This window comes from Orcinus orca, chromosome 16, assembly GCF_937001465.1.
Source record: "Orcinus orca chromosome 16, mOrcOrc1.1, whole genome shotgun sequence".
In the NCBI taxonomy this organism is placed as follows: Eukaryota; Metazoa; Chordata; class Mammalia; order Artiodactyla; family Delphinidae; genus Orcinus; species Orcinus orca.
Genome location: NC_064574.1, coordinates 86834310 through 86861375, shown reverse-complemented (window position 1 = coordinate 86861375; position 27066 = coordinate 86834310). Strand labels below are relative to the sequence as shown.

Below are 27066 nucleotides of genomic sequence, written 5' to 3'. Positions count from 1 at the left end.
GAGCCAAGAATATACAATGGGGAAAGGACAGTGTCCTCAATAAATGGCGCTGGAAAAACTGGGTCACCTCATACAAAAAGAGAAAGAAAAAGAAACGGAACCACTATCTTACACCATACACAAAAGCCAACTCAAAATGGATTAAAGACTTGTATTAAGACCTGAAGCCATAAAATTCCTAGAAGAAAATGTGTTAAGTTTCTTGACATAGGTCTCGATGAAGATTTTTTGTATTTGACACCATAAGCAAAGGCAATAAAAGCAAAAATAAACAAGTATGACTACATCAAACTAAAAAGCTTCTGCACGGCTAAGGAAATCATCAACAAAACGAGAAGGCAACCTACCAAATGGGAGAAAATAGTGCAAATCATATATCCGATAAGCAGGTAATATCCAAAATAAATAAAGGACTCGTACAACTCAGTAGCAAAAAAACCCCCCAAGAAACAAAAAACTAACACCTGATTTCAAAATGGGCAGGGGATGCGAATAGATATTTTTTCCCAAATAAGACACAGATGTCCAACAGATACATGAAAAGGTGTTCACATTACTAATCATCAGGGAAATGCAAAACAAAACCACGAGGTATCACCTCACACCTGTCAGAATGGCTATTATCAAAAAGACAAGAGATAAGTTTTGGTGAGGCTGTGGAGAAAAGGGAACCCTCGTGCACTGGTGGTGGGAATGTAAATTGGTGCAGCCACTATGGAGAACAGTATGGAGGTTCCTCAAAAAACGGAAAATAAGACTACCGTATGATCCAGCATCCCACTTCTGGATACACATCCAAATAAAATGAAAACTCAGAAAGATATATCCACCACGTTCATTGCAGCATTATTTACAGTAGTCAAGACATGGAAGCAACCTAAGTGTTCACTGATAGATGAATGGATAAAGTGAGGACTCCATGTATATGTGTGTCGGTATATATTTAATGGAATATTATATACATAATGGAACATTATTCAGCCATTAAAAAAGAAGGAAGTTTTGCCATTTGCAGCAAAATGGATGAATCTTGAGGTCATTACGCTAAGTGAAATGAGTCAGACAGAGAAAGACAAATACCTCGTGATCTCTTATATGTGGAATCTAAAAAATAACACAAACAAACAACAAACAAAAATGAGCTCATAGATACAGAGAACAAACTGATGGAGGCTGGGAAGGGATCGGGGAGACGGGTGAAGAGGGTAGAAAATACAAACTTCCGGTTATAAAATAAATAAGTCCTGGGGATGTAATGTACAGCACGGTGACTATAGTTAATAATACTCTATTATATATTTGAATTTGCTTAGAGAGTAATCTTAAAAGTTCTCATCACAAGAAAAAAGAAACTTGTAACTAGGTGTGGTGATCACTTTGCTATATATATATTGAATCATGTTGTACACCTGAAACTAATATAATGCCAATTATATTTTAATAAAAATTTTTTTTCTGCCCCACACTCTCTCTCCTCTTTTTCTGGGACTCTGGTGACACAAATATTAGATTTTTTGTCATTGTTCCACAGATTCCTAAGAGTATGTTCATTTATTTCCAGCTTATTTTCTCTGTTGTTCAGATTGGATAATTTCACGGTAGGTCTTTAAGTTTACTGATTCTTTTTTCTGTTGTCTCCAAACTACTCTTCAGCTTGTCCAGTGAATTTTAGTTTTTGTTCTTGTATTTTTCAGTTCTATAATTTCCACTTGATTCTTTTTTATGTCTTCTATTTCTTAGCTGAGATTTTTGTTTTCACTTGCTTCAAGGGCACACATTCGTAACTGTTTGTTGAAGCATGCCTTACGACTGCTGCTTTGAAATCCATCAGGTGATTCCAACATCTGAGTCACCTTGGCGCTGGTGTCTGTTGGTTGTCTTTTCTCATCAAGTTGTGACTGTTCTGGTTCTTGGGATGACAAATAATTTTTTTATTGTGTGTGTCACTTTTGTTCTTTGAAAGCTTTTGTTTTTGTTTTTGAGCATACAAAAGCAGTGATATTCAGAATCCTTAATGACTAGAGTAGTATGGAATTGGCCAATCAAGAAACTTACAGCCCACTCATAGACGCATAGATGCTGACTCTATAAATAAACAGGCTGCCCGTAACAGTTGATACAGCCTAACTAGCTGCACTGAAAAAATACCTTTCTGAACTTTCTGAAAATAGGAAGTACGATTTTAATCTTAAATGGGTCCTTTTGTTGTTTGCTTTAGTTTTTGCCGTTACATAATTCCTCCTACAGCTGGTGGGTCTTGGCTACTTACGTTTAAGAGCGACACCTCAACAAATTCACTGGGATCTGTGGTGCCCAGGCAGGGTTTGCCAATCTGGGGGCCGCAGAGGATAACCTGGCAGGACATTTTTGTTGCAAGACACCAACTGCCTATACATAAATCTTTTATCTTGGGCCAGTGTGAGGGGCCCTCATCCTCTTCTCCGTCTACCACCTGTTCTGGCTTCCCCGTGGCCTCATCCAGCACTTACGCGGGTCCAGATGGCCCCCCCGGTGGGTGACGCAGACCCTCACCACCGAGTGGCCTGAGTCTCTGGTCACGACACGTTATCCGGCCAATGTTGCTTCATCTTCTCACTTACATGAAAGCTGGACTTCGTGATGTGAGCGGTGAGAGACACCCCAGAGACCCCCTGAGCCTCCGTCACCTCCCCGTCTCCGTTCCCGTGCTGATCGCGCTCGATCCCTCTTCCCAGCGTGCTGCCCGCTCCTCACCTGCTCCCGTCCTCCTGAAAGGCGTCCTTCTGAAGTGGGGCGGCGGCCATAGCTTAAGTTTGGTGGGACTCCTGTCGTGTCCCCCGGTGGAAGCATCTCGCCCCTGGGAACCGGGGTCTGTTGACCCAGAGTCAGGAGTCGTGGGAGGGAAAGCACACGTCACCCACATGGGTCCCGAGATGTGACTGGGGCCCTCCTGCTTGCTCCACTGTGCGTCCGAACCTGCTTCTACTTGCTGGGAAAACAGCACCGCACGGCGGCCGCGATTAGGAAACTAGGTGGGGCTGCAGACAGAAGCTCCTCTCTTCTCGCACCGAAGCCCACTGCCCACTCCTTGCCACCGCTGGCCCTCTGGCTTCTCTCCACAGACCAGATAATCAGATGACCCTGCACCTCCCACGCCCAGTGACGTCGCCCACCTCCCCGTGTGTCCCGTGCTGTGCCCCTGCAGAGCGAGGCCTGGTAGCGGCGTGGCTGAAGTGTCTTGGAGACCAACCCTCCACCTGCAACCAGGGAGGGAGGCCTCCTTGTCACCTGCCCAGTGGGTGACCCAAGTTCAGCACCTCGTCCTTCAAGCCTGCAGGGCCATGTCTGGGACTAACAGTTTTAGGTCGGTTTCTAGAAGCAGAGCCAGAAGTGGGAATTCTCGGCAAGTCATAAAGGACGTTCCCAGGAGAAGCCTGAGGGCAGCAGGCGGGGCGGTGGAGGCAGTTAGACGGGGATGCGGTTTCACCCCAAATGCAGCCCAGCCTGACCCGTGGGAGCCCGGAAGCATAAATGGCATCGGAGGATCTGTCCCGCCTCGTGACACGGAGCAGGGAGTTTGGGCCCTTTAGGGACTGGCCACAAGCCACTGCAGGGGGTGGGGGGTGTAAGTCCCAGCAGCCCCAGGGTCCCCGGGGCAATCCTCCAGAGAAGCTCACAGGTGTGGGATTTAGCACCACCCCCTGCAGTGGCTGTGACACAGACAGGTAGACAGGAGGGACCAGGGGGATCTGGGTAGGGCACCTACAGCACCGGCCCTACCCACCCACCCAAAACTGCACCAATTTACGTGACCATGTGTGTAGGTTTACTCTGACTTAAGTTTTGAAAGCTTACTTAGCAAAATACATCACCCTTTTTCTTTATAGATTCCATTATTTTTACAAGAATATTCACAGCAGCCCAAAGTGGAAACACCCCAAACATCCCTCAATAGATGCAGGGACAAACCGTGATGTCACAGAGACCCAAACGCTGTTGCACAAAGAGGAGCGGGGTGGCGGGGTCGGTCCCAGGACAGCGCGAACGGAGCTGGAGACACCGCGCTGCACAGAGGCGGGTGCTGTTTCTACGACGCCGCGAATCCTAGCCCGCTCCTCCTGTAACACAGTCCCATACGTTCCTTTAGTTTGTAATTCATCTTTAAGACTTTGGAGTTTATCTTGGTCTGGCACATGAAGCAGGATCTCAGAAAACTTCTTCCAAGTGGTTGACCGGTTCAACAATATTATTGAGGATTCCACCCTGGAGCCGCTGCCTAGAAATGCCACCCACACCGAGCACTAAATGCTCGCCTGCCCTTGCATCTGTTCCTGGATCCTGAGCTCCCCATAGATCGGTCTGTCTGTTCCTCTCCAGACTCATGCTGTTTTAGTTAGCGGGGGGCGCACGGTCATATCACACAGGGCAGGGCCCCCTCATTTTCCTTTCATGCTTTCACGTTTTCCTTGGCAGTTCTCACACATACGCTCTTCCAGATGAACGACAGAGTCGCCACATCACACTCCAGACGTCGTGCTGGGCTTTTGTACGGATTTGCTTTAAACTTATAGACTAACTTGGAGGAAAATTACATCTTTACAATATCAGGTCTTCTGATGCGGCAACATCATAAAGTTCTCCTTTAAGGCAGAGTCTTCTTCATATGCCCCGGTGTCAAAGACCTGTGTGTGTGTGTGTGTGTGTGTGTGTGAGAGAGAGAGAGAGAGAGACAGAGACAGAGACAGAGACAGAGACAGAGACACAGGGACAGAGACACTGAGAGACAGAGAGAGAGAGAGGGAGAGAGAGGGAGAGGGAGAGGGAGGGAGAGGGAGGGAGAGGGAGGGAGAGGGAGGGAGAGGGAGGGAGAGGGAGGGAGGGAGGGAGGGAGAGGGAGGGAGGGAGGGAGGTCTGCCCAGCAATCATTTCCATGCCCTCCCTCTGGGCTGAGAGCTCCCCTTTCCTGGGAGCGAGATCCTGGGGGTATCGTCCCCACCAAAGGCATGGACGATGGGAACTAGTACCAGCCAGTTAGAAGCCTCCAGCTCGCGGCCGCGGTGATGGGTTCACACGGCACAGGGAAGACCTGTTGGTCCCTCCACGAGATGTGACATCTGGACGCTGGGAAAAGGGTTTCCACGTCTCTGGAATCCCCAGCTGTGAGCATGAATTGGGTCTGGGGACAGCTGCCTGCACGAGAAACCCGACAACAAAATAGCTAACGTTTACTGAGCCCTTTCCACGTGCCAGGCGCTGTTCTCCAAGTGTGACAAGAATTGGCTCAGGTAAACTCCACAAGAACCTGTGCGATGGGCGGAGGAGAAATCCAAGGCATTTAATAACCTAGGACCCCGGCGCTGACCGGTCAAAACGGGCCCCCCGACTGGCGTGTCCAAGCCGGCCTCAGCTCAGAAGACCGGAGTCAACACGCCCTTTCCTACACGCGCGCACGGCGCTGCCACGGCTGGTCGGCGGCGGGACCAGGCTTTCCTCCTACACGTGAAAAGCAGTGAGTCGGGCATCACGAAGGACAGGCCTTAAGGCGGACCGGCCCGAGGGGCGGCGGGATACACAGGGGTGATGAGTCCGAGCCCCTGCCCGACTGGGAGGACAGCTGTCCTCATTGTGGGGGGAAGGTTGGGGGAACCGTCCCTTGTCCCTACTGGGCCACTCTGGGGCGTCCCCTGCCTTTGGGGGAAGGGATGCTGGCTCTCCTGTGAAGACTCCGCCGAGGTCTGTTCCACACCCACGCCCCTCCCAGCCGCGCTGCTGGCCGTCAAGGTGGAGGCCTGGGCCACCAGCCAGGAACGCGGGCGCCTCCAGAAGCCAGAAAGGCCGGGAAACGGGTTCTCTCCTGCAGCCCCCCGGTGGTGGGACGCACAGCCCGGCCGCCCCTTGATCTCAGCCCAGTGAGACGCAGTCCGGACTTCCCGCGGCACCTGTCATAAATTTGTTATTTTGAGCCAGTAGTTTTGTGGTAATTGGTTGCAGAGGCAATGGAAAAGCAGCCTCTGTGCTTCCAGAGTTTATTTTGAACCTGCTGTTTAAACAGAGAAAAGACAACCCCGCAGGGGAGGACGTGAACCGTGACCCCACGGATCCAAACCGGCGCGACCTCACTGCGAATTCGGCCTTTGGGGTGCCGGGGCCAAGGGCGACCAGGGAGCTAGTTTCCGAATCGACTTTGGGCAGAAGACGGCTTCTGTTAAAGACTAAGGAAGGAGGCCGTGCCGACTGCGAGTTTGCTGCAACAGGGGACCTCACGCCGGGGGCTGAAGCAGCAGGAACGCATCCCTGCTCTCTCCCGGAGGCGTCATGTCTGAGATGGAGGTGTCGGCAGGGCTGCTCCCCACCGGGCCGCGAGGGAGGGTCTGCTCTGGGCCTCTCCCCGTGCTGCTGGTGGTTTGCTGGCGACCCCGGGGGCTCCTGGGCTGGTAGGTGCATCACCCCGTCTCTGCCACCATCTGCCCACGGCTTTCTTCCCCCGTCAGTGTCCCCTTCTTATAAGGACACTGGTGGTACAGGATTAGGGCCGCCCCAATGACCTCAGCCTAACTCGTGGCATCTACAAAGACCCTACTTCTCAACGCGGCACGTTCACAGGCGGTGGGGTAGGACTTCGACATCTTTTGGGGGAAGCAACTCAACCCATAACATACACATAAGTATTGAAATTCAGCCGTGATGGCAGAATTGTTGAGAACTTAGACCAACGAGAAAACTTCTCCTGGGAAGGAGTGGGTGTCAGGGGTGCTGCTGGACTCGCCAGTGCCTGGTGGTAAGGCAGATGGACCCTAATCAGCTTTGTTATTGATTTTAAATCCTCCACAGAGCACGCCTCCCCTCCCCCAACCCATGCTGCACCTGGCGCCCCACTTCCCAGCACAGTGATGGACGCACAGAGCAGCCAGCCTGCAGGAGGGCGGACCGCTGCCCAGGGAGGCTGGGGGAGGGCAGGGAGGCTTCCCCAGGGAGCACGAGGCGCCTGGGATGGGCCCGTGGCGTCGGTGTGTCCTCTCTGGCGCTCAGGACGCTGGTCCACTGTGTGGACGCACCCCGGCTCGCTCACCTGTCCACCAGCTGAAGGACAGACACGTGGGGGGTCTTCTGGTTTGGGCATTAAGAATGAACCCTCTCCCAGGGGAACGGATAAAGAAGACGTGGTACATACACACGATGGAGTGTCAGCCGTAAAAAAGAACGGAATTGGGCCACGTGCAGCAACGTGGACGCACCTAGAGATGATCATACCTAAGTGAAGCCAGACAGAAAGACAAACACCATATGACGTCACTTACAAGTGGGCTCTAAACTACGACACAAATGAACTTATCTATGAAACAGAAACAGACTCACAGAGAACAGACTTGTGGCCGCCAAGGGGGAGGGGAGGTGGGGGAGGGATGAATGGGGAGTTTGGGATGAGCAGATGCAAACCATTATATAGAGAATGGATAAACAACAAGGTCCTACTATATAGCACAGGAAACCGTATTCAATACTCTGGGATAAACCATAATGGAAAAGCATATGAAAAAGAATACATATATATGTATGTGTGTGTGTGTATAACTGAATTGCTTGGCTATACAGCAGAAATAAACACAACATTGTAAATCAACTATACTTTGATAAATTAAAATTAAAAATGAAGCCTAACATTTCAGGTACATATTTTTGTGTGACCACCAGTTTTCGGTTTTCTAGGGTAGATATTTCTGATGGGATGACTAGCTTTTTTTTTTTTTTTTTGCGGTACACGGGCCTCTCACTGTTGTGGCCTCTCCCGTTGCGGAGCACAGGCTCCGGATGCGCAGGCTCAGCGGCCATGGCTCACGGGCCCAGCCGCTCCGCGGCACGTGGGATCTTCCCGGACCGGGGCACGAACCCGCGTCCCCTGCGTCGGCAGGTGGACTCCCAACCACTGCGCCACCAGGAAGCCCTGGGATGACCAGCTTTTAAGGCCCTCGTGTGCTTAAGAAACTGTTTAAGAACGGTTCGTGGTGCCATTTACATTCCCTCTGGCGACAAGGAGCTGCCCGGCTCTAAGCGCCCACTGGCACCTGGTTCTGCCAGCTTTCCTGTCACCATTTGATCAGCATGTAGGGCCACCTCACTGTCATTTTAACCGTCATCTCCCTGGGGGCTAACTTGCTCACTGCGCAGGCATTTTATTTGCCATCCGCGTATCCCGTTTGGAAACATGTATGTTGTGATAGCTTACCCATTTTAAGATTTGGTTTATTTTCTTATTGTTGAGTTTCGAGAGTTCTTTATATATTCTGGACACAAGCTGTTAAGAGATGTGATTTCCAGATGTTTTCTCCCCGTCTGTGAGTTATCTTTTCATTCTCTGAACGGAGCAAATGTTTTTAACTTTGATTCAGTCCAATTCATCAATTTCTCAAAAAACGCTGCCTAACTCTGAGGTCACAAAGATTCTCTCCTATCTTTTCTTCTAAAGGTTTTATAGTTTTAGGCTTGACATCTGGGTCTATTGGAGAATGGAAGAATAGATCAAGGCTCTTTAAATGTAAGTTTTTCACCAAATTTAGGAAGTTTGGGCCATGATTTCCTCAAGTATTATTTTCTATGCCAATTTCTCTCTCCTCTTGGGACTTCCGTGAGAGGAACGTTGGACCCTGTGGTGTTGCCCATTCATCCTCGAGATCGTGCTTTCTCCCCAAACTTCTGTTTTCCGTTCTGCACAGCGATGATTTCTGTTGACCCCCCTCAGGTTTCCCGAACCCTTCCCCCTGAATCTCCATTCTGCTACTGAGCCCGTCCCGTGATTTTGTTTTTTAAATTTCAGATATGGCATTCTTTCAATTATAAACGTTCCCTCTGGTTATATTTTCTAGTTTCTGCTTCTCTACAGAGAACTTCTACGTCTCCAGGCATCTCAAGATTATTCACCTTATCCTCACGATGGACGGTTAGAAGAGCTGCTTTAAAACCTTTAACTGATCCTTCCCTTCTGAGTCGCCTTGGGCTTGGTATCTGTTGGTTGTCTCTTTCCTCGTTCTGCTTCTTCTGTGAGTTGAGGAATTTGGGATTGTGTGCTGGACGCTTGCCTACTGTGCTGGGAGACCCTGGGTCCTGGCTAGCACTCCGGAGGGTATTGCCTTTTCACTGCCGCTGCGGCTCCAGCAGACCGACCTGGTTAGGCCCAGACAGCGCAGTCCAGCTCTCCTTCTGCGGGCAGTGGTCCGTTACGGGTTCCACTCCAACGCCTTTCCCACATCGCTGGGCTCCATCCGGCACACGGGCTGGGACTGGGGAGATGGTTCAGGGCTCGAAGTCTTTGATGCGCTTCCGTGGGAGCCTCGGTCACACACGGCGCTGGGCGTGTTCTCCTGAAACCCGCTCGCCTCTGGGAGTTCTCCCACCCCCTCCAGCTCTGTGGGGCCCCTTCCCCTTGTCTTCAGACTCTCTATCTCCCTTGGGGTTTACCGTCAGTGCTGCCACGAAGTGCAGGGACGGGCCCCCCCGGAGGCCAAAATGGGAATCAAAGGAGGAAAGTCAGCCCCCGACTCTCCCTCGTTTCAGGTCGTGACTGAGGCTTGACTTCACATCCTAATCGGCCTGCCCTGCTACTCGACACGGACCTCAGAGGCTGCGTGTGATATCCTCTCCGGAACTGTTCATTGTAATCAATGTGAGAGATAAACCGTAGTTGGATAAAGTTACTGTGACCATTTACTCCGCGGTTGGAATTCTGGAACCAGAATTACGATACACGTTTTTTATCGGCCACCTCACTGGGCTCTGACAAGTTCCAATATCTTCTTCCTTTTCCAATGAAAAGTATTTGATACACACACAGTAACATAAAAGTGTGTGTGTAAACCATGACGTTTAATAACAGAACGAACACCTGAGAATCTATGATGCTCCTGCAACCACTCCCTCCTCCCATCCACTGGCCACCAGAGGTGACTAGAGTCTGAATTAATATTTACTATCGTTACAATTGTCTCTCCTTATGGTTGTGCTACTTATGTGTGTATCCATAAATACAGTAGTTATTTTAAAATTATTTTTAGACATAAAAATGATGTCACAGTCCATCTATACTTTTACAACTTAAGTTTTTTTAAAATTAATTATTTGTTTACTTTTGGCTGTGTTGGGTCTTTGTTGCGGCACGCGGGCTTCTCATCGCGGTGGCTTCTCTTGTTGCGGAGCACGGGCTCCAGGTGTGCGGGCTCAGTAGTTGTGGCTCATGGGCTCTAGAGCGCAGGTTCAGTAGTAGTCGCATACGGGCTTAGTTGCTCCGCGGCACGTGGGATCTTCCCGGACCAGGGCTCGAACCCATGTCCCCTGCATTGCCAGGCCGATTCTTAACCACTGTGCCCCCAGGGAAGCCCTGCAACTTGATGTTTTAAACCCAATTTTGAGATTCACGTACTGATCCCGCCGCCACACGCCGCGCAGCTTGGACCAGGCGCCCGCCCCTCCCCTTCGTCCCTTTGCCGTGGTCGCGAAGCCCCGAGCCGGCAGAAGCCCGGTGCTCACCACGTCGGTCGCGCTCGGCAACAGGTTGCAAGGAGGGAAAGCACTCGGTTTGCTCAAAGCCCGGCAGGAGAGGAGGCCGGCCGAGATCAACCGGGAGCTCCTCTGTGACCAGAGGTACAGTGATGAAGAGAACCTGCCGGAAAAACTTGCAGCCTTTAAAGAGAAGTACCTGGAGTTTGACCTGAACAGTGAGGGCGAGATTGAGCTGATGTCTCTGAAGAGGATGATGGAGAAGCGTGGGGTCCCCAAGACCCACCTGGAGATGAAGAAGATGATCTCGGAGGTGGCGGGCGCTGTCAGCGACACCACCTCCTACGGAGACTTTGTGAACATGATGCTGGGGAAACGGTCGGCGGTGCCCAAGCTAGTCATGATGTTTGAAGGAAAAGCCAACGAGAGCGGCCCCAAGCCAGCTGGCCCCCTCCAGAGAGGCGTTGCCAGCCTGCCCGGAGGACCCCCCTGGGCCTGCCCCGCTCTCCCCACTCGTCTTCCTCCCTCCCGATCTCACTGCCCTTCTTGACGCACTGCGATGTGTCTTGTTTGTTTGGTCATTGCTTTTGTTTTTTCATCGGCAGAGTCAGCGATCTCTTTGTCTAGCATAAATTACTGCCTTAAAGGGGCTCTGGGTTGGGAAGTCCCGATCGCCTCCTTCTCTTCTTCCCTGCGTCTCTCCTCCCTGTGCAGAAGGGCTGACGTTAAAGCAAAAACCAGAGGGGGCGGGGCCGGGACAGGGAGACCAGAAGTCTGTGATTCCCGCACTTGAAGCTGGTACTGTTCGTCCTTCCAGGTCACTGAGCTAAGTCCTGGGACCCTGGCCTGGCCCCGGCGAGACCCTCAGCCCCTTTCAGGAGACCCTGGAGTCGGGATAAGGCTGCAGGGCCTCGCTAGGGTACCCTCGGACGGCTCTGTGGTTCCAGTGCTCTTGGGTGGGCCAGGATGTAGCCACACAGCATCCCGCCTCCCCAGCTGGTCCCCTCTCAGTCTACGCTTCGTCCTATCCTCAGTGAGGTGACAGAAGGAGAAAAGGAGAGGGACTTGCAAGTTGAACCCTTCAAGAAGGTTCCAGAGGAATCCTCTAGCCTTGCCCCCTGGCCACACCTTTACAGGCAGCTCAGAGGAAGGGTGCAGCTCCCCCTGACCCTTGCTGGGGCTTCAGAGGCAGAGGGGGTCCAGGGGCCTTGGGGGAGGGGATTCAGCTCAGTCCAGTCCCACCTTGTAGGGAGGATGTTGAGGGCAGCAGGACGGGAGGATGAGGACTTAAATGCTCATGGCAGAGAGGCAGCCCCACTGTTAGGCCGCGAGCTGAGAAACAGGGTGCCTTTCTGATCCCAGTCTGCCTGGAACCTGACTCTGCTTCCCCATTTGCCTTCACACCTTCCTTACACCATTCATTCATTCATTCATTCACACACTCCGTCATTCAACAGCTATTTATTTACAACCTATTATAAGCTTTAAGTCCCCCACTTTGTCCTGACTGGTGCCATGTCCAGTCTCTCTAATTCATCATTCTGTTTCCAAATCACTCAAAACCTTGAGCTTGGGGACTAGATTGGGGTCACCTGTGGTTTTTATTATGGACTAGGGTTTCAGAGCCCTGAGGCACCCTGTAGGTTAGCTGGGCCAGGCCTCTCAGTTCACAGGTGAGAAAAGTGTGGTGACCTATAGGGATTAAGTGCCTTGCCCAAGGGCAGGGGTCAATCTGGAGATGGAAGATCCGGACCGGGGCCCAGGTGTTCAGATGCCCTGCCCATGCCTCCGTCAGTGATGAGAACAAGGGAAGGGGCGGAGAGGGCAGTCTCCTAGGTCAACCCTTGGGCGAGGCCCTGGGCCAGGAGTCACCCTTCCCAGTGCCACTGAGGCAGCGTCAGCAGGGACCCCAGCCTTGACCCCACCTGTATTCTGGACTCCCTTCCGCTGCCCACTCAGGACTTAGATGCATCATCCACTGAACATGTTTATTAACCACCTGTTATGGGCCAAGAGCTAAGGACCCAGTAGTGAAATGGACAGACTCACGGAATTTAGAGTCTAGTGGAAGTCAGACCCGGGCGATGAAAGTTAGGAAAGAGGAGGATACGAGGTGACTGCAGGGCAATCCTGGGGGCCTAGCTGGGCCCAACACTGGGCAAGGGTCTTGGAGAAGCCTTCGCAAACCTGAAGGGGAGAGCTGTGGGGGCGCTGGAGCCCCCGGGAGTCCCTGTGGCTCCTCTGACCCGCAGTCAAGGCCAAGGAGTGACTTTACAGCAGCTGCAGGGAGCGGAGCAGGTGGGGGATGGGGAAACGGCCGGAGGGGGGTCAGCCCACTGGTCTCGACCAGTTCAGGGACAAGGTTATTTGGCCTTGACAGGCTGACCTTCAGCCTAAGAAGGTGCTTCAGACGCATAAACCTAGTTGAAGTTTAAACCCCAGTGAAACATTCCGCCCTGTACATGTAAACTGTCACCCCCACTCCCTCCCCTGAGATCCTGAGATGAGCAACTGCCTGTCTCCACCCCTTCCCACTGCCTCTCCTTCGGGGACAGGCTGAGAGCTTTGTGCAAGGTAATGCCTTCCTTGACCACCCACCACAGTCAGTGTATCTGTACCTCACTCAGACAGGAGGACGGAACCAACCAGGCTTATTTCAGCGGGTTACACACGTTATAGGCCTGCAGGAAACTCCTTAAGGGAGGAGAGCAAGTGGGTGTGTCCCAGCTTCCAGAAAGGGCAGGAAAGTGTTCTCTCATTGGACGGGGAGTGTCTTGGGAAACTCCACCAGCTCCTTCATCATTTCTTGGAATTCCACTCCCAGAGGGAGCGGGTCTCAAGAGTGGTCCCTGGAAAGGGGGTGGGGCGTCTGCATGTGTTTCAGGTTTCCATGGCTGGTAGCTCTAGGGCTCTTACTTCTCTGGCTAAGGGCTCGGCTTCTTAGAAGTTCAGCTGTCTTCCTTCTGAAAGACCAAATCTAACTAATGTCACCAGCAGCTTGGGGACTGCCGCGTACGGCTCTGTCCCTGCCATTCAAAAGGAAGCAGTGTGTCGGGCAAGTTCAAGTGGATGCAGTATGTGTGTGCGTGTGCGTGTGCATGTGTGTGGTACTGGCCTGGAGATAAAACAAACTTAAGAAAAACAGGTTCATGTATTGACACGTGTGGCCGCACTTCATTTACCCTGACTTGTGTGTTGTGGTCCAGCGTGTGAACATACAACAGTGCGCTTATTCACTGCTGTTAATGGAAATTGAGGTGTTTCTAGTGCCTTCCCTCTTGTGGACGGTGATGCTGCACCCCTACCCCACCCCACTCCATGCTTCCTGGAGCAGGTGCAAGAGTTCCTTTCAGGTCTGTACCGAGGAGTGGGATTGCTGGCCAAAGGTATCACATCATCAACATGGCTAGAGAATTTGAAATTATTTTTCAGAGCAGCCATACCAATTTATACTCCTTTAGGTGCACAAGTTTCTGCAGACCTGCATCCCTGCCTTGAATGTTTTGCTAGAACTTACCCACTGAGCCCAGTTTTCATATTATGGAAAGATTTCTGAAATACGGATTCAATTTTTGTTGTTATTATAGCACAGTTCGGGTGGAAGCTTTTGAATCTGTTTTGGTAATTTGTATTTTCCTGGAAACTTGTCTGTTTCATCTATAGTTTAAAATTTATTGGCAAAAAAGACGTTCCTAATATTCCCCTATTAACTTTTAAATCTCTCCTGTCACCTGCAGTAACATCCCTTTCCCAGTCCCAATAGCTTTATTGGCGTTTTCCATCTTCTTAAAAGTTGATCAGTCTTGCACACCGTTATCAGCTGTATTTAGTCTTAAAAAAAAAAACAACTTTATCTTTGTCATTTCTCCCCTTTCCATCTTTATTTTCTAGTTTACTAAATTTTTATTTTTTTCTTAAATTTCTCTTCCATTCTCTTTGGAACTTTTTTTTTTCCTGGCCATGCAACTTGCGGGATCTTAGTTCCCCAACCAGCGACTGAACGCAGCCTGGGGCAGTGAAAGCGCAGAGCCCTAACCACTGCACCACCAGGGAATTCACATTGCTTGCTAACTTTTAGATACGTAATTCATTGATTTTTAGGGTTTTTTTCTTCCAATATGTGCACTTATGATTATAAATCACCCTCTAAGTACCACATTAGAGATGGTATTAAATTCATTATTGTCTTTTGATCATTTTCGTTATTATTTAGTCCTAAGTATTTTAAAATTTCCATTATGAGACTTTTTTTAGCCATGAGTAATTAGAACTATGTTTTTAAGTTTCCAGATGAAGATTTTCAGGGATGTTTCCCTGTTTTGATTTCCCCTCTGCTTCTGCTACGATCAGAGAACGTTCCTTCTGTGCTTCCGTCCTGTCTGCTGAGATTCGATTTATGACCTAACAGAGTCAATTTTATAATGTTCCGTGTGCACTTAAAAAGAAAGTATATTCTCCAATTATTGTGTGAAGAGTTCTATCAAAATCTTGTAGGTCAAATTTGTTACTTTTGTTGTTCCAACCTTCTAAATCCTTACTGACTTTTATCTGCTTGTCCTGTTCGTTACCGAGAGGCATATTAAAATCTCCCAACAACGTGCTGGTGGGTTTGTCAATTACCTCTTGTAGTTCTGTAACTTGTCTTCTTTCTAAAATACAAGTCAGGCTAATAGGTATATTCAAGTTCAGAACTACTGTGTTCTTCTAAAACCGAGTCCCCTGAAACTGAGTTCCTCTGAGTTTATGATTAACCTCTCCATCCCAAACTACTCCCTTTCTTGTTGTGTACCTGTTCCCCTCAGGCCTGAGGAGTATCAGAAAAAAAGGGGCGATTGAAACCAAGTAGGATCCTATACAGCCTTCCCGGGAGAGACCCCCAACCACGTCCTCCGCCTGCCTCTTGTTTGTAGAAAAGCTTTCCTCTCCCAGGCCTCCCTGAGTCTCAAAAGGCTGGCCTGACAGGTAATGATTAGGAAACATGAAGATGTAAAAACAAAGACTAGCTGCTGGGCCGGGAAACCGGCCACAGTCTAGACTATAAACCAGTGACACAGGGTCACTGAGCGCCCAGTTCCCTGAAAGATACAGATAAAGGGCTGACCTGCGTCCCTAAGGTGCTTCTATTTCATTTTTTATATAAAGTTATTTATTTATTTATGGCGGCGTTGGGTCTTTGCTGCGGTGCGGGGGCTTCTCATTGCGGTGGCTTCTCTTGTTGCGGAGCACGGGCTCTAGGGGCGCGCGGGCTTCAGTAGTTGTGGCACGCGGACTCAGTAGTTGTGGTTCTCGGGCTCTAGAGCGCAGGCTCAGTAGCTGTGGCTCGTGGGCTTAGTTGCCCCGCGTCACATGGGATCTTCCCCGGCCAGGGCGCGAGCCCGTGTCCCCTGCACTGGCAGGCGGGCTCCTAACCGCTGCGCCCCCAGGAAGCCCCCCTAAGTTGTTTTTACAGAAAGCAGACCCCACCACGTGAAAACTGCCGACCACAAGCATGGAGACCCCAGACCACTTGAAACCAGAAGATGGGCAACTGTCGAAACGTCACCTGGACGCCAAGCCTGCGGAGAATCCTGCGCGGAGAATCCTGCGCGAGCCGCTCCTGTGCCCTGAGGCCCCTCCCCCACCCAGCAGCTGGGAGATGCTCTCGGACGCCGCCCACCGTCGTCCCGGGCTGCTGGCCTCCCAAATAAAGCAACCAGCGTGTGTCTTTTCCACCAACGTGTGTCTCCCGAGCTCGGGTTCGGTGCTCGCCTCGTCCGGTTACACTTCTGTCCCATGGAACCTCTGTCGCTATGCAGTGACTCTCTATCCCTGGTAATGCTTTCCGCATTTTTATTAGAATCTTCATTTCCTTCCTTTTACTTTCAACCTACCTTTGCAGTAAAGTTTTAGGTGTATCTCTTATTTATTTTTATTGAAGTATAGTTGATTTACAATGTTGTTGATTCCTGCTGTGCAACAAAGTTTTTCAGTTATACATATATATGCATTTTTTCATATTCTTTTCCATGATGGCCTATCACAGGATATTGAATATAGTTCCCCATGCTCTACAGTAGGACCTTGTTGTTGGTCCATTCTCTACACGATAGTGCACATCTGCTAATCCCAAACTCCCAGGCTGTCCCTCCCCCACCCCCGCTTAGGTGTGTCTCTTTTAAACAGTCTATAACTAGGTTGTGTGTGTGTGTGTCTAGTCCAAAAGGTCTTCTGATTGGAAGATTACATGTATCGTGAGTATTCTGACGGATTTGTTCCATTTTATTTCATTTCATGCTTTCTTTTTGTCACTCTTTTCTGTAGTTTTTTCTTTTCTTTTCATTCTTTGAATTAAGAGGTTTCCCTGTCTCTCCTCTTCTAAAAAACTCTACTGGTTTGCCTATTAATATGTATTCTTCTGGTGGTTATTCTCGAAAATGCACGCCTAATTTAACAAAACAGAAAATTACTCAACGTTTTTACCCGTCTCCGGAAGCTGCCTGAGAACCCGACTGCTTTGACTGGAATCACTGCCCCACCAGCTCACGCGCTGTCTGTCTGTCAGGTCGTTTTGGTTTTTAACCCTGCGGAGCAGACGCTGTCACTACGGCTGGCTTAGCTGCGCCTCCACATCTATAACTTAGATGTATCTGTATTTGTCTATAGAGGCATCTATAGATCCCCAATTTTCTTAACGTTCCTCCTGCACCTCATACCTACCTCCTCTTGGAACCATTCTTCTTCCTCAATTTTGAAAGATAATTTTGTTGGATACACAGTTACACACCGTTTCTGCAACAGTTATTTTCCCTGTAAACTTGGAAGCTGGTTTCCTTCTCCTTTTCGTTGTTCCTCCTTTATTTTCTGTTAGGAAGTCAGGCTGCAGTCTGTTCACTGGAGTGTGTAGGTGGCCTTCTTTTAAGGTCTGTCTTGGTGTTTACTGCAGTTTCACTGCGATGGACCTCGGAGTGGATTTCTCCTTGCCCTGCACTGGGTTCACTGGTGCCTCCCTGCTCTGGGATTGGTATCTTCTATCAGTTCTGGGAAGTTCTCAGCCATCTCTTCCCCATCCTCCCCAGTGTTTTTTAGCAGCAACAGTTAGACTGAGCTGCTCACTTGACCGTCCGCGTCTCCTGAGCTGTTTGTTCACTCCTTTCTCTGTGCGACATCCCGGGGGCTTCCCCGACTCACCTTCCAGCGCCCTGATTCTCCCCCAAGCTGTGTTCCCCTACGTTCAGCCCTGCCACTGCTCTGCATTCAGTGTGTTGCTCTTTGGGTCTACTTTTAGTTCATCATTTTCTAATTCTCTGTTCAGCTGTGTTGACCTGTTTCATCTTTCCAATGACTAAAATTTTTTCATGATTATATTTGTTCTATTTTATAGTTTTCTTAATTTTTATATTCTTTATTACGTCTTCATGTTCCTATTTTATGTCTTTAAACATACTAAACATGTCTCTTTTATCTCCTGCTTTTGCTGAGTCTTCGCGGACCTAGTTCTGTTTGTTATTTGGGGTGATCTCTTTCTTGTATGTTTTGTGATTTTATAGAACCATATTATCATATTTGTATTTTATATAAATATATAAATACATATATGTTTGACCTTGACCATGGAAATTCTAGGAGGCCTGGCTTGGGGTGTGTTCCTGTTTGCTTCAGGCAGGTGCCTGGGGCACTACAGGTGCACTTCAAATGGTAATCGTTACTTTGCCATTTGGGGAACATGCAGAGTATAACATTCATGTTCCAAACCCACAGCGTGGCTGGCCAGTGCCACAGATTCCCAGGGGATTTAAAAAAAACCCAGCTTCCCAGGACCAAGGCTGAGACGATTTCCTCCCTGGCTGAGGCTCGTGGAGGCTGTAGCCCTTGCTGTGTGCTGGCCTTAGGCTGGGGTCTCTGATCCACTCCCCTCTGTGTCCTGGGCATGGTGCCCTGTCCCTCTGGGCACAGAATACCTGTATCAGAGCCATGTTCGGCCCCAGGGAACCTGCAGCCTCTCAGACACAGGCTCCTGTGTTGTCTGCAGGCTTCCAGAATTCCCCTCCTTATTTGCAGGTTTGCCCTGGCTTCTTACTGTACTTTGCGGGGAGTAATCTCGGGATCTCAATCAGAATCTCCTGGGGAGCCTGTTAAAGGAAAGTCTTGGGCGCCGCCTCCAGAGCCCCTGACTCAGAGCATTTGCGGCGGGGGGAGGCGGGGGTGGGGTGGGGTGGGCGGAGGGAACCTGCATTCCCGACATGCTGCTGCTGCCGCATGGACCACACCTGGAGGGCATCTACCTTCTGATGTCCCCAAACACCTGAAGGACACAGCACGTACTTTTCAGGAACGGTGCAGTCACTCATCAGTGGTTTTCAATCAGGCTAATGTGCCTGCCTTAAAAGACACCATCACAGTGATTTACTATCACAGTGATTTACCAACTTCGGCGCGATCAGAACCACCTGGCTGCCTTATTAAACACACACTACACCTGCCTTCAGGTGTCAATACGGCTTCCAAGAATCAGCTTGAGGGTTTACACGTGTCACTAATAATCCGTTTTTAAAAAAATATAAATTGTTTTTCATTTATTCCTTCTTCCTGTTTTCCCTTTAGCTGTGTTTTCATGTCTTCCTAAATTCTTGGCTTTTATTATTTTTTTGTTCACTAATGGAAACATTTAATCTTGAAGTTTTTTTTTCCTCAAAGTCTTAGCTGAATCCCATAATCAAACATGACATTCCCTTCGTCATTGTACAATTTAAGTGCAGTATTTTTATTTCCTCTTTGACTCAAGACTTACTTAAGAGAATATTTCAGAAGTCTAATTATAAAATGCTTATTAATTAGAAGTTATATCACACTGCAGTTTGAGAATATAGTCCAAATACAAATATTGATATTTTTTGTTGTGTTTCAATAGATTGTCAATCTTTCTAAATGTTACATAGGACTCAAGAGGTATATTCTCGGGACTTCCCTGGTGGCGCAGTGGTTAGGAATCCGCCTGCCAATGCAGGGGACACGGGTTTGAGCCCTGGCCGGGAAAGACCCCACATGCCGCGGAGCAGCTAAGCCCGGGCGCCACAGCTACTGAGCCTGCGCTCTAGAGCCCGTGCTCCGCAACAAGAGAAGCCACCGCAACGAGAAGCCCGCGCCCTGCAATGAAGAGTGGCCCCCGCTTGCCGCAACTAGAGAAAGCCCCCGTGCAGCAACGAAGATCCAATGCAGCCAAAAATAAATACATAAATAAATGTATAAAAGAAAAAAAAGAGGCATATTCTCTGCCTGAATAAAAGTGATAGAACTTCTTTGCCTGCTCAGTAAATCGTAATCATCACAGCGCTCAGACTTTCTCTTTTCTTTCTGCCCCCTTGAGTGTCCTGAGTCCCCAGCTTTCTGCCTTGAGAGAGGGTCCAGCCCGTGATGATGCAGGCCGGGTGGCTGAGGCTGCCGGGCGGTCGGTGGGGAAAGCCGGACGCAGAAGGGCGCCAGGCTGCTCCTGGTTTCCCCGGAGCCTGCGCGGCCGCCTGGACTCTGCTCCCCCCACTCCCTGCTGCACATCCCTGACTTCCCCACACCCTCCCCGTGCAGAGGCCGCGCGTCCCAGGCCTGCCTAGCTTCAGCCCTGCTTTCCCAGGGGCGTGGACCAGCTCTTGCCCAGAAAACCAGCAAACTTCTCTGCTACCCAGTGGAGAACCCCACCTTGCTCAGGGAGGTCTGGCGCCCCGCCCCCCGCCCCCCAGGTCTGTCCTGCTCTCCTGAGCCCTAGGGGCCCCTAGAGTTCTCTTTCCATTTTTATAGTCTCCCCTGCACTGGCCGGTAAGGCTTTACTTCCTTTATATTGAACTCCCCCTGCTTAAATCACAGTGTGGTTTCTGTCTGATTGGATCCACATCAAAACTTGGAAAATAAGAGCAAATTAACCCCAAAGCAAAGCAGCAGGAAGGAAATATTTTAAAAAAAAGCCAAAATAAGTGAAAGTGAAAAGCGAAAACCAGCAGAGAAAAGTCAATGAAACCCAACCCGGTTCTTTGAAAAAGTCAATAAAATTGACGAATCTTTAGCCAAAGGAGGAAGAGGAAGAGGAGGGATAATGAGTTGCCAAAATCACAGATGACAAAACGGACATCGCTGCGGCCCCTAGAGACCCGGGACATCCTCCAGCCCCTAGAGACCCGGGACATCCTCCGGCCCGTACAGACCCGGGACATCCTCCGGCCCCTACAGACCCGGGACATCGCTGCGGCCCCTACAGACCCGGGACATCCTCCGGCCCGTACAGACCCGGGACATCGCTCCGGCCCCTACAGACCCGGGACATCGCTGCGGCCCCTAGAGACCCGGGACATCGCTCCGGCCCCTAGAGACCCGGCACATCGCTGCGGCCCCTACAGACCCGGGACATCGCTGCGGCCCCTAGAGACTCGGGACATCGCTGCGGCCCCTAGAGACTCGGGACATCGCTGCGGCCCCTAGAGACTCGGGACATCCTCCGGCCCCTAGAGACTCGGGACATCGCTCCGGCCCCTAGAGATCCGGGACATCGCTGCGGCCCCTAGAGACTCGGGACATCGCTCCGGCCCCTAGAGACTCGGGACATCACTCCGGCCCCTACAGACCCGGGACATCGCTCCGGCCCCTAGAGACTCGGGACATCACTCCGGCCCCTACAGACCCGGGACATCGCTCCGGCCCCTACAGACTCGGGACATCGCTCCGGCCCCTAGAGACTCGGGCCATCGCTCTGGTCCCTACAGACTCGGGACATCGCTCCGGCCCCTACAGACCCGGGACATCGCTCCGGCCCCTACAGACTCGGGACATCGCTACGGCCCCTACAGACTCGGGACATCGCTCCGGCCCCTACGGACTCCTGAGGGAACATTAGCACAACTTTGTCCTCATAAATCCTGTAACCTAGAAGACCCCATTCCTTGAAAGATACAAACCACCAAAGCTCATTCAAGGGAAAACTGGAGAGTCCCGTATCTATTAAAGAAATGAAATTCATACTTAAAAACAGCGCAGAAATAAAAGTCCAAGCCTAGATGGCTTCCCTGGTGAATTCCACCAAATATTCAAGGGAGAAATAACCCAGGTCTACACACTTTCAGAAACAGAAGGAGGAGGAATCACTTCACACCCATTTTACGAGGCCGTCATTACTCTGATAAGAAAACCAGACAGAGACCTCCAAGAAAACTTCAGGATATGCCTCATTAACGTAGACCCGAAACTCCTCTTTAAAGAAACTAGCAAATTGAACGCAGCAAGGTCTAACAGGGATAGTATATCATGACCAGGTGGGGTCTATCCCAGGAATCAAAGGTTGGTGCAACACTTTAAAAACTCAACGCAGCTTACTGTATCAACAGAGGAGAGGAGAGAAGCCATGCGGTTACCTCAGTAGACACAGAAAAAGCATATGCTAAAACGCCACAGCTTTTCATAATAAAAACTCTGAAAATTATGAGTAGCACAGTGTACTACTTTCTTAAGTCAAACAGGGTGCCAGGATAACTTCCAGGTAACATCGTATCAATGGTAAACCGTTGCCCCCTTTGTAAACAAAGTAAGATCACCCACAACCAGCATTTCTACATAACACGGTGGAGTAGATCCTGGCTAATGCAATGAGGCAAGGGATAGAAAAAAATGATAAAAGTCAGATTTGATGACGTCAACTGTCACGTGATTGCGAGCAGAGCAAATCCAAAATACTCTACCAACTATTAGAATTAATAACAAATTTAACAAAATTCACTAGATACTTTATTTCCAGGCTTAGTAGAAAGCTACAGTCATTCAGAGAGTGTGGGATTAGTGATCAATGGAACAGAACGTGGAGCCTAGAAACAGACCAGCACATACACAGCCCCTGACTTACGACACAGGAACAACTATCATTCAGAAAGAAAGGATGCACTTTTCAGTCAAGGTTCTAGAGTAACTGGACGTTCATGAGAAGGGTGAGCCTTGCCCTCACACAATACATGAAACTAATTGGAGGCGGCTCGTATATCTAAACATAAAACTTCAGCCATAAAGTTTCTAGAACACAGAATATCCTCATACCCTTGGGCCAGACAAAGCTGTCTTAAACGCGTAAGGCACTAGCCATTAAAAAGTGATAAATGAGATAATTAAAACTGCAAACTTTTGCTCGTCAGGAGACATCATTAAGAAAATGAATAGGCAAGCCCACAACCCGGGAGACGTTGTTTGTAACGCATATGTCTGACAAAGAATTTATACCCAAATATCCCACAAACAAGAATAAGGAAAGCAACCTGATTCAAAAACAAGCAGAAAGATGACTCTCGATTTCTGGTCCTGCCTGGAAGGAGCTCGGAGTCGTCCCTCCGTCCTACGACAGGTAAAAGGCTGAACAACCTGAAACCGACACCTCTTCTTACACCCGTCCCAGCCGGGGGAGGCCACAGGACAGACGCTGACCCTGAGCTGGAGACGGGCGGTCCACCCACACAGAGAATCAACGACTTACCGGAGAGAAAGCTCCAGGACGCCAGCACCGGGCAGGGAGGCCTGTGCCGTAACTGACAGTGCCGGGGGCGCACGTGGACCCTTCTGTGCGGTGCCGGGGACGCACGTGGACCCTTCTGTGCGGTGGTGACTCCAGGGGACCCCGTCCAGGCTCCCCACGCTTGTGTGAGCGTTACCTCCACGAGCCCCGCCAGCTTCTCGGAGCGAATGTCTGCTAAGAGCCCCTCCTGCTTCCTGCAGGGGGAGGAAAGGGGGCCATCCGGTCCTTAACAAGGCTCTAGCGCAGGGGAAACTAGTTAACCTGAGGCTAACCCGCGTGGTGCCAACAGAGCCAGCTGACGCCGGGGAGAAACGGGCAAAAGATTTAAAGAGACACAAAGGAATAAAAGAGCACAACGCGCGAAGGGCCAACACACACCCGACAGGCGTCGGCCGCATCGCTTACCAGGAAAACACACACGGGAACCGCAGTCAGACAGCGCTCGGCAGGGTGGAAGCGTGAAAGGAGGTGGGACGCCCAGTGTCGGCGGCACGTGGAACAACCAGAGCCCGTGCCGTCCACGGGGGCGCTGGGAGCTCGACCAAAGCCGAGTCTGGGTGCCCTCGACCTGGGGGTCTCAAGTGTACCTCCACAAAGCTGGGCGGAACCAGAGAGCGGCTGCCTCTCGGGGGACGAGCTGAAGGCTGACCTGGAAGGGGAACGAGGGAACTTTCTGGAACGATGCCGATGTGCTGTGTGCTGCTGGGGGTTTGGGTTTCACACGTGTGTGCATTTGTCACTGCAGGGTGTTATGTTTCATTGGTAAATTGGACTTCAAAAGAAAGAAACTGTAAACAGAGTGAACTCTAGTTAATCTTACAGAGGCTGCACTATCTATTGAGAAGGGTACTGATGTCTGTAATTTACTCTGAAATGCGTTAAGAAATAAGGATGGATGGAACGATAGATGGCTAGAGATGTACTAGACCAAATGTAGTAAAATATTAATGGCGGAATCGAGGCGGTGCTCCGCTAAATGATTTTCCATAATAAAAAGCTGGGGAAAAAACCACTGGCAGCAGTGGGGTCCGACCTGTCACAAGTCAGACACAGAAGAACACCTACTGTCTGATTTCATTTCTGTCAAGTTCAGGAACGGGTAAACCTGCTCCAGGTGTGAAGGTCACCTTCGGGTGGCAGGGGGCAGGTCGTACTGGAAGGGAGCACGTGATGGTTTCTGATGTCCTGGGAACGTTGCGTGTTGGGTGCCAGAAAACGAGAAAATTCACTGAGCTGTGCCTTACGATCTGTGCACCTTTATTCATATTTGCTATGCTTCAATAAACACGTACATTACAAAAACTCTTAGGGAAACAGGGACACACTGGAACTTCCTTACCCTGAAGAAAGGTTCCACCTATAATCCACCTACAACCTATGACCGGGAGACATGAGAAGTATTCTCTTTTAGAAAAGAGCAAAGATCATTGCAAGAATGCAGAAGCCCCCTCACACCCCTTCCAGGCCCTGTCCTTGCAGTGGAAGCAGTTCAGTAATGAAGGTAGTTTGGCGTTAATCCTGGGATAGACTCAGTGACCAAGGAAAAGAGTGAAAGCCCAGAGGCAGACCTACTGGTTCACGGAACCTGATTTATGACCGCGCAGGCTGGGGAAGACCGCTCGGGAGAGAGGAGACCATTTAACAAATGCTACTCAGACAATTAGTTATTCATGTGGAAAAGTGAAATTGGATTTCTGTCTCACACCATAAATAAAAATCACTTGTGGAAGACAACGTGGGGGTTATCTTTATGACCTCACCGTGGTGGGAAGGCTGCTTAGTAAACAAGACACACGTGCTGGGCGTCAAAGAGATTGAAAAATGTGTTGACACTGAGAACTTTGTTTATCAAAAAATAACACAGAGAGGGTGTAAAAGCAAGTCACAAAGTGGGAGGAGATGATTCCACACATAAACCAGCAAAGGGATAGTATCAGAGTGTAAAAACCAGGAAGAAAAAGACCCACAACCCACAGCAAAACGGTTAAAAGATGCAAACAAGCTTCTCACAAACACACACGTGCAGAGATGCTCACTCCTTTGGTAACCGGAGGAAATGCACGTGGAGACCCCAGAGTTGCTGCACTGCATCCATGGATTGGCTGGGCCCGAGCGAGCATCGCTGGGGACGCGGGTTTCCTGCTGGTGGAAACGCCAACGGCTCCAGGCACTTTGGAAAATAATTAGGCTTCGTCCTGTAACGCTGAGAGTTTCCAGACGCCGCGGTCCTGCAGCTCCACTTCTCGTTAAATTCTAAAGAAACGTTTGCTCCTGAGCCCAAGGAGACCCGCCGTGATGTTCACAGCACGTTGCTTTTCGAGGCAAAACGCTGGGAACGACGCAGACGTCTGTATGACGGGGGAGTGGAAAAATACATTTTTGGGGTATATTTATGCGATGGAATTTTACCCAGACAACGCAGATGAACTTAGAAACACTGCGCCGAGTGGGGAAGAGTTGCACTGATTACAGAGTAAGCACGAAAGCAGCAACACTAAACCACACGTCGCGTAGCGTGACGTGTGTGACAGCTGAGGACACAGTGAGCGGATTCATGAGCTCGGAACTCGGGGTGCAGGGGAGCAGGGCCGGGGCGCTTCCCAGCAGCACTATGACGATGTGGGGGAGGGGCGGGGTCCCCGAGGCGCTCACACCTGTGACCTTTTCCCTGGACTGTGTCACGTGCTACGTGGCTAATTACAAACAGAAGTGGAACCTTTCCCACGCCCAAGCATCGTGAACAGCTCACGCCTGGTGCGAACGCTTTCGAGGAGTTAACGAGTAATGTTTCATTCGGCTTAACAGACTTAACAGAAACAGACGTGGTTCTAATTAAGCCGACCTGGGCGCTTACCACCGAAGCCCCTTCCCCCCGGGCGCTCAAGCTTTGCCCCACTGTTAGGTCCACTGGGACAGGCCTCTGAGAAGGACTCTACGCTTTCTGAGCGCCCGGTACCTGTGGGTGTGTTTGCTTTGCTTTAACCCATGAAATGCAACTTCCTTGAATGTCAGATCCTAGCTCAGAACCGTCCTTCCATCAAAAGCTGGGTTTGGTCCGCCGCCCCCCGGCATCTCGTTTTCCCCCGCGGGGTCCACTTCCCGGCCCCGATGCTCCAGGAAGTCGTGGGCTTGGGTTCCTCCCGGGAGCCGGCCCTTTGGAAACTCCGTCTCCTTTAGTTGGGGACGTGCCCTCTCCCCCCAGGGGCACTGCCCACGCTCCGTCCTCTCCGTCACACCCAGCACTGTGCGGCCCCTCACCAGCCTTGTCGGGGCGCCGGCTGCCCGCTCTGGGTCTCTGACCTGATGCCCCACGGCCTCTGCTTTGCTCCTGCCCTTTCAGGTCCTGAAACCCCTCCCTCGTCCGCCCCTTCTCCACCCATCCTGCTCCCCTTTGAGTGGCGAGCTGCCCGTGACCTGGAGTTTTCCCCGGAACGGGAGTTATGAATCTAGAAAGGTGCCCCCGGAAGCCCCTTGCTGGGCCGAGGAGGAGAGGGTGGTGGTGGGCAAGCTCGGAGAGTCACCCATCGAGGGTCCTCCCCTCCCTCCGCCCTTGGGGTGAGAACCTTCTCTCCTCCCTGACATCTGGGCGAGGCCCTGGCAGACACGCTGTCGGGTGAACCCGGGCCCCCTCCGTCTGGCTGGGCATCTCCCGTCTCCAAGGGCTCGACGTGTGGAGCGGAATCTCACTGCCCCGCTGCGTGCGTCATCCAGCAATCCAGTCACTAATCTTGAGCACATTTCCCTAATGCTTAAACACTCGCTCACTTCATGAATGCCAACTAAAATCATCCACCAATAAAACTTCGCAGATATTTAGATATTGATTACAAACCTTAATCAAATGCTTCTAAACGTTTAATTAAAACCACAAGCTAAATATATCAGATTTGCTTAAATTGCTTCAAACGCCTTTATAATTAGGCAAGACCTACTGCCGGGGCTGAAGGACACCCCCATACGCCGAAGTCCTCATCCCCCGTCCCATCCCATGACTGTCTTTGGAGACTTGGCCTTTAGGGGTGGTTAAGGTGAAACAGGTCACGAGGGTGGCGCCTGGTCCAACAGGACGGTGGCCTCGTGAGAAGGGG

At 50.5% G+C, this 27066-nt stretch overlaps 2 protein-coding genes across 2 annotated transcripts in view; one reads left to right on the top strand and one right to left on the bottom strand.

The window, feature by feature from the left end:
- Positions 1-27066, bottom strand: part of PSMG3 (proteasome assembly chaperone 3) — a 348811-nt gene that overhangs the window by 145781 nt on the left and 175964 nt on the right. The gene's annotated exons all lie outside the window — the stretch shown is intronic.
- On the top strand, positions 10394-13556 carry LOC101286873 (allograft inflammatory factor 1-like; the record flags this gene model as incomplete). The annotated part of the gene is made up of 1 exon (XM_049699413.1): positions 10394-13556. A coding segment is annotated over one exon (624 nt), but the record flags the coding sequence as incomplete, so codon positions are not given.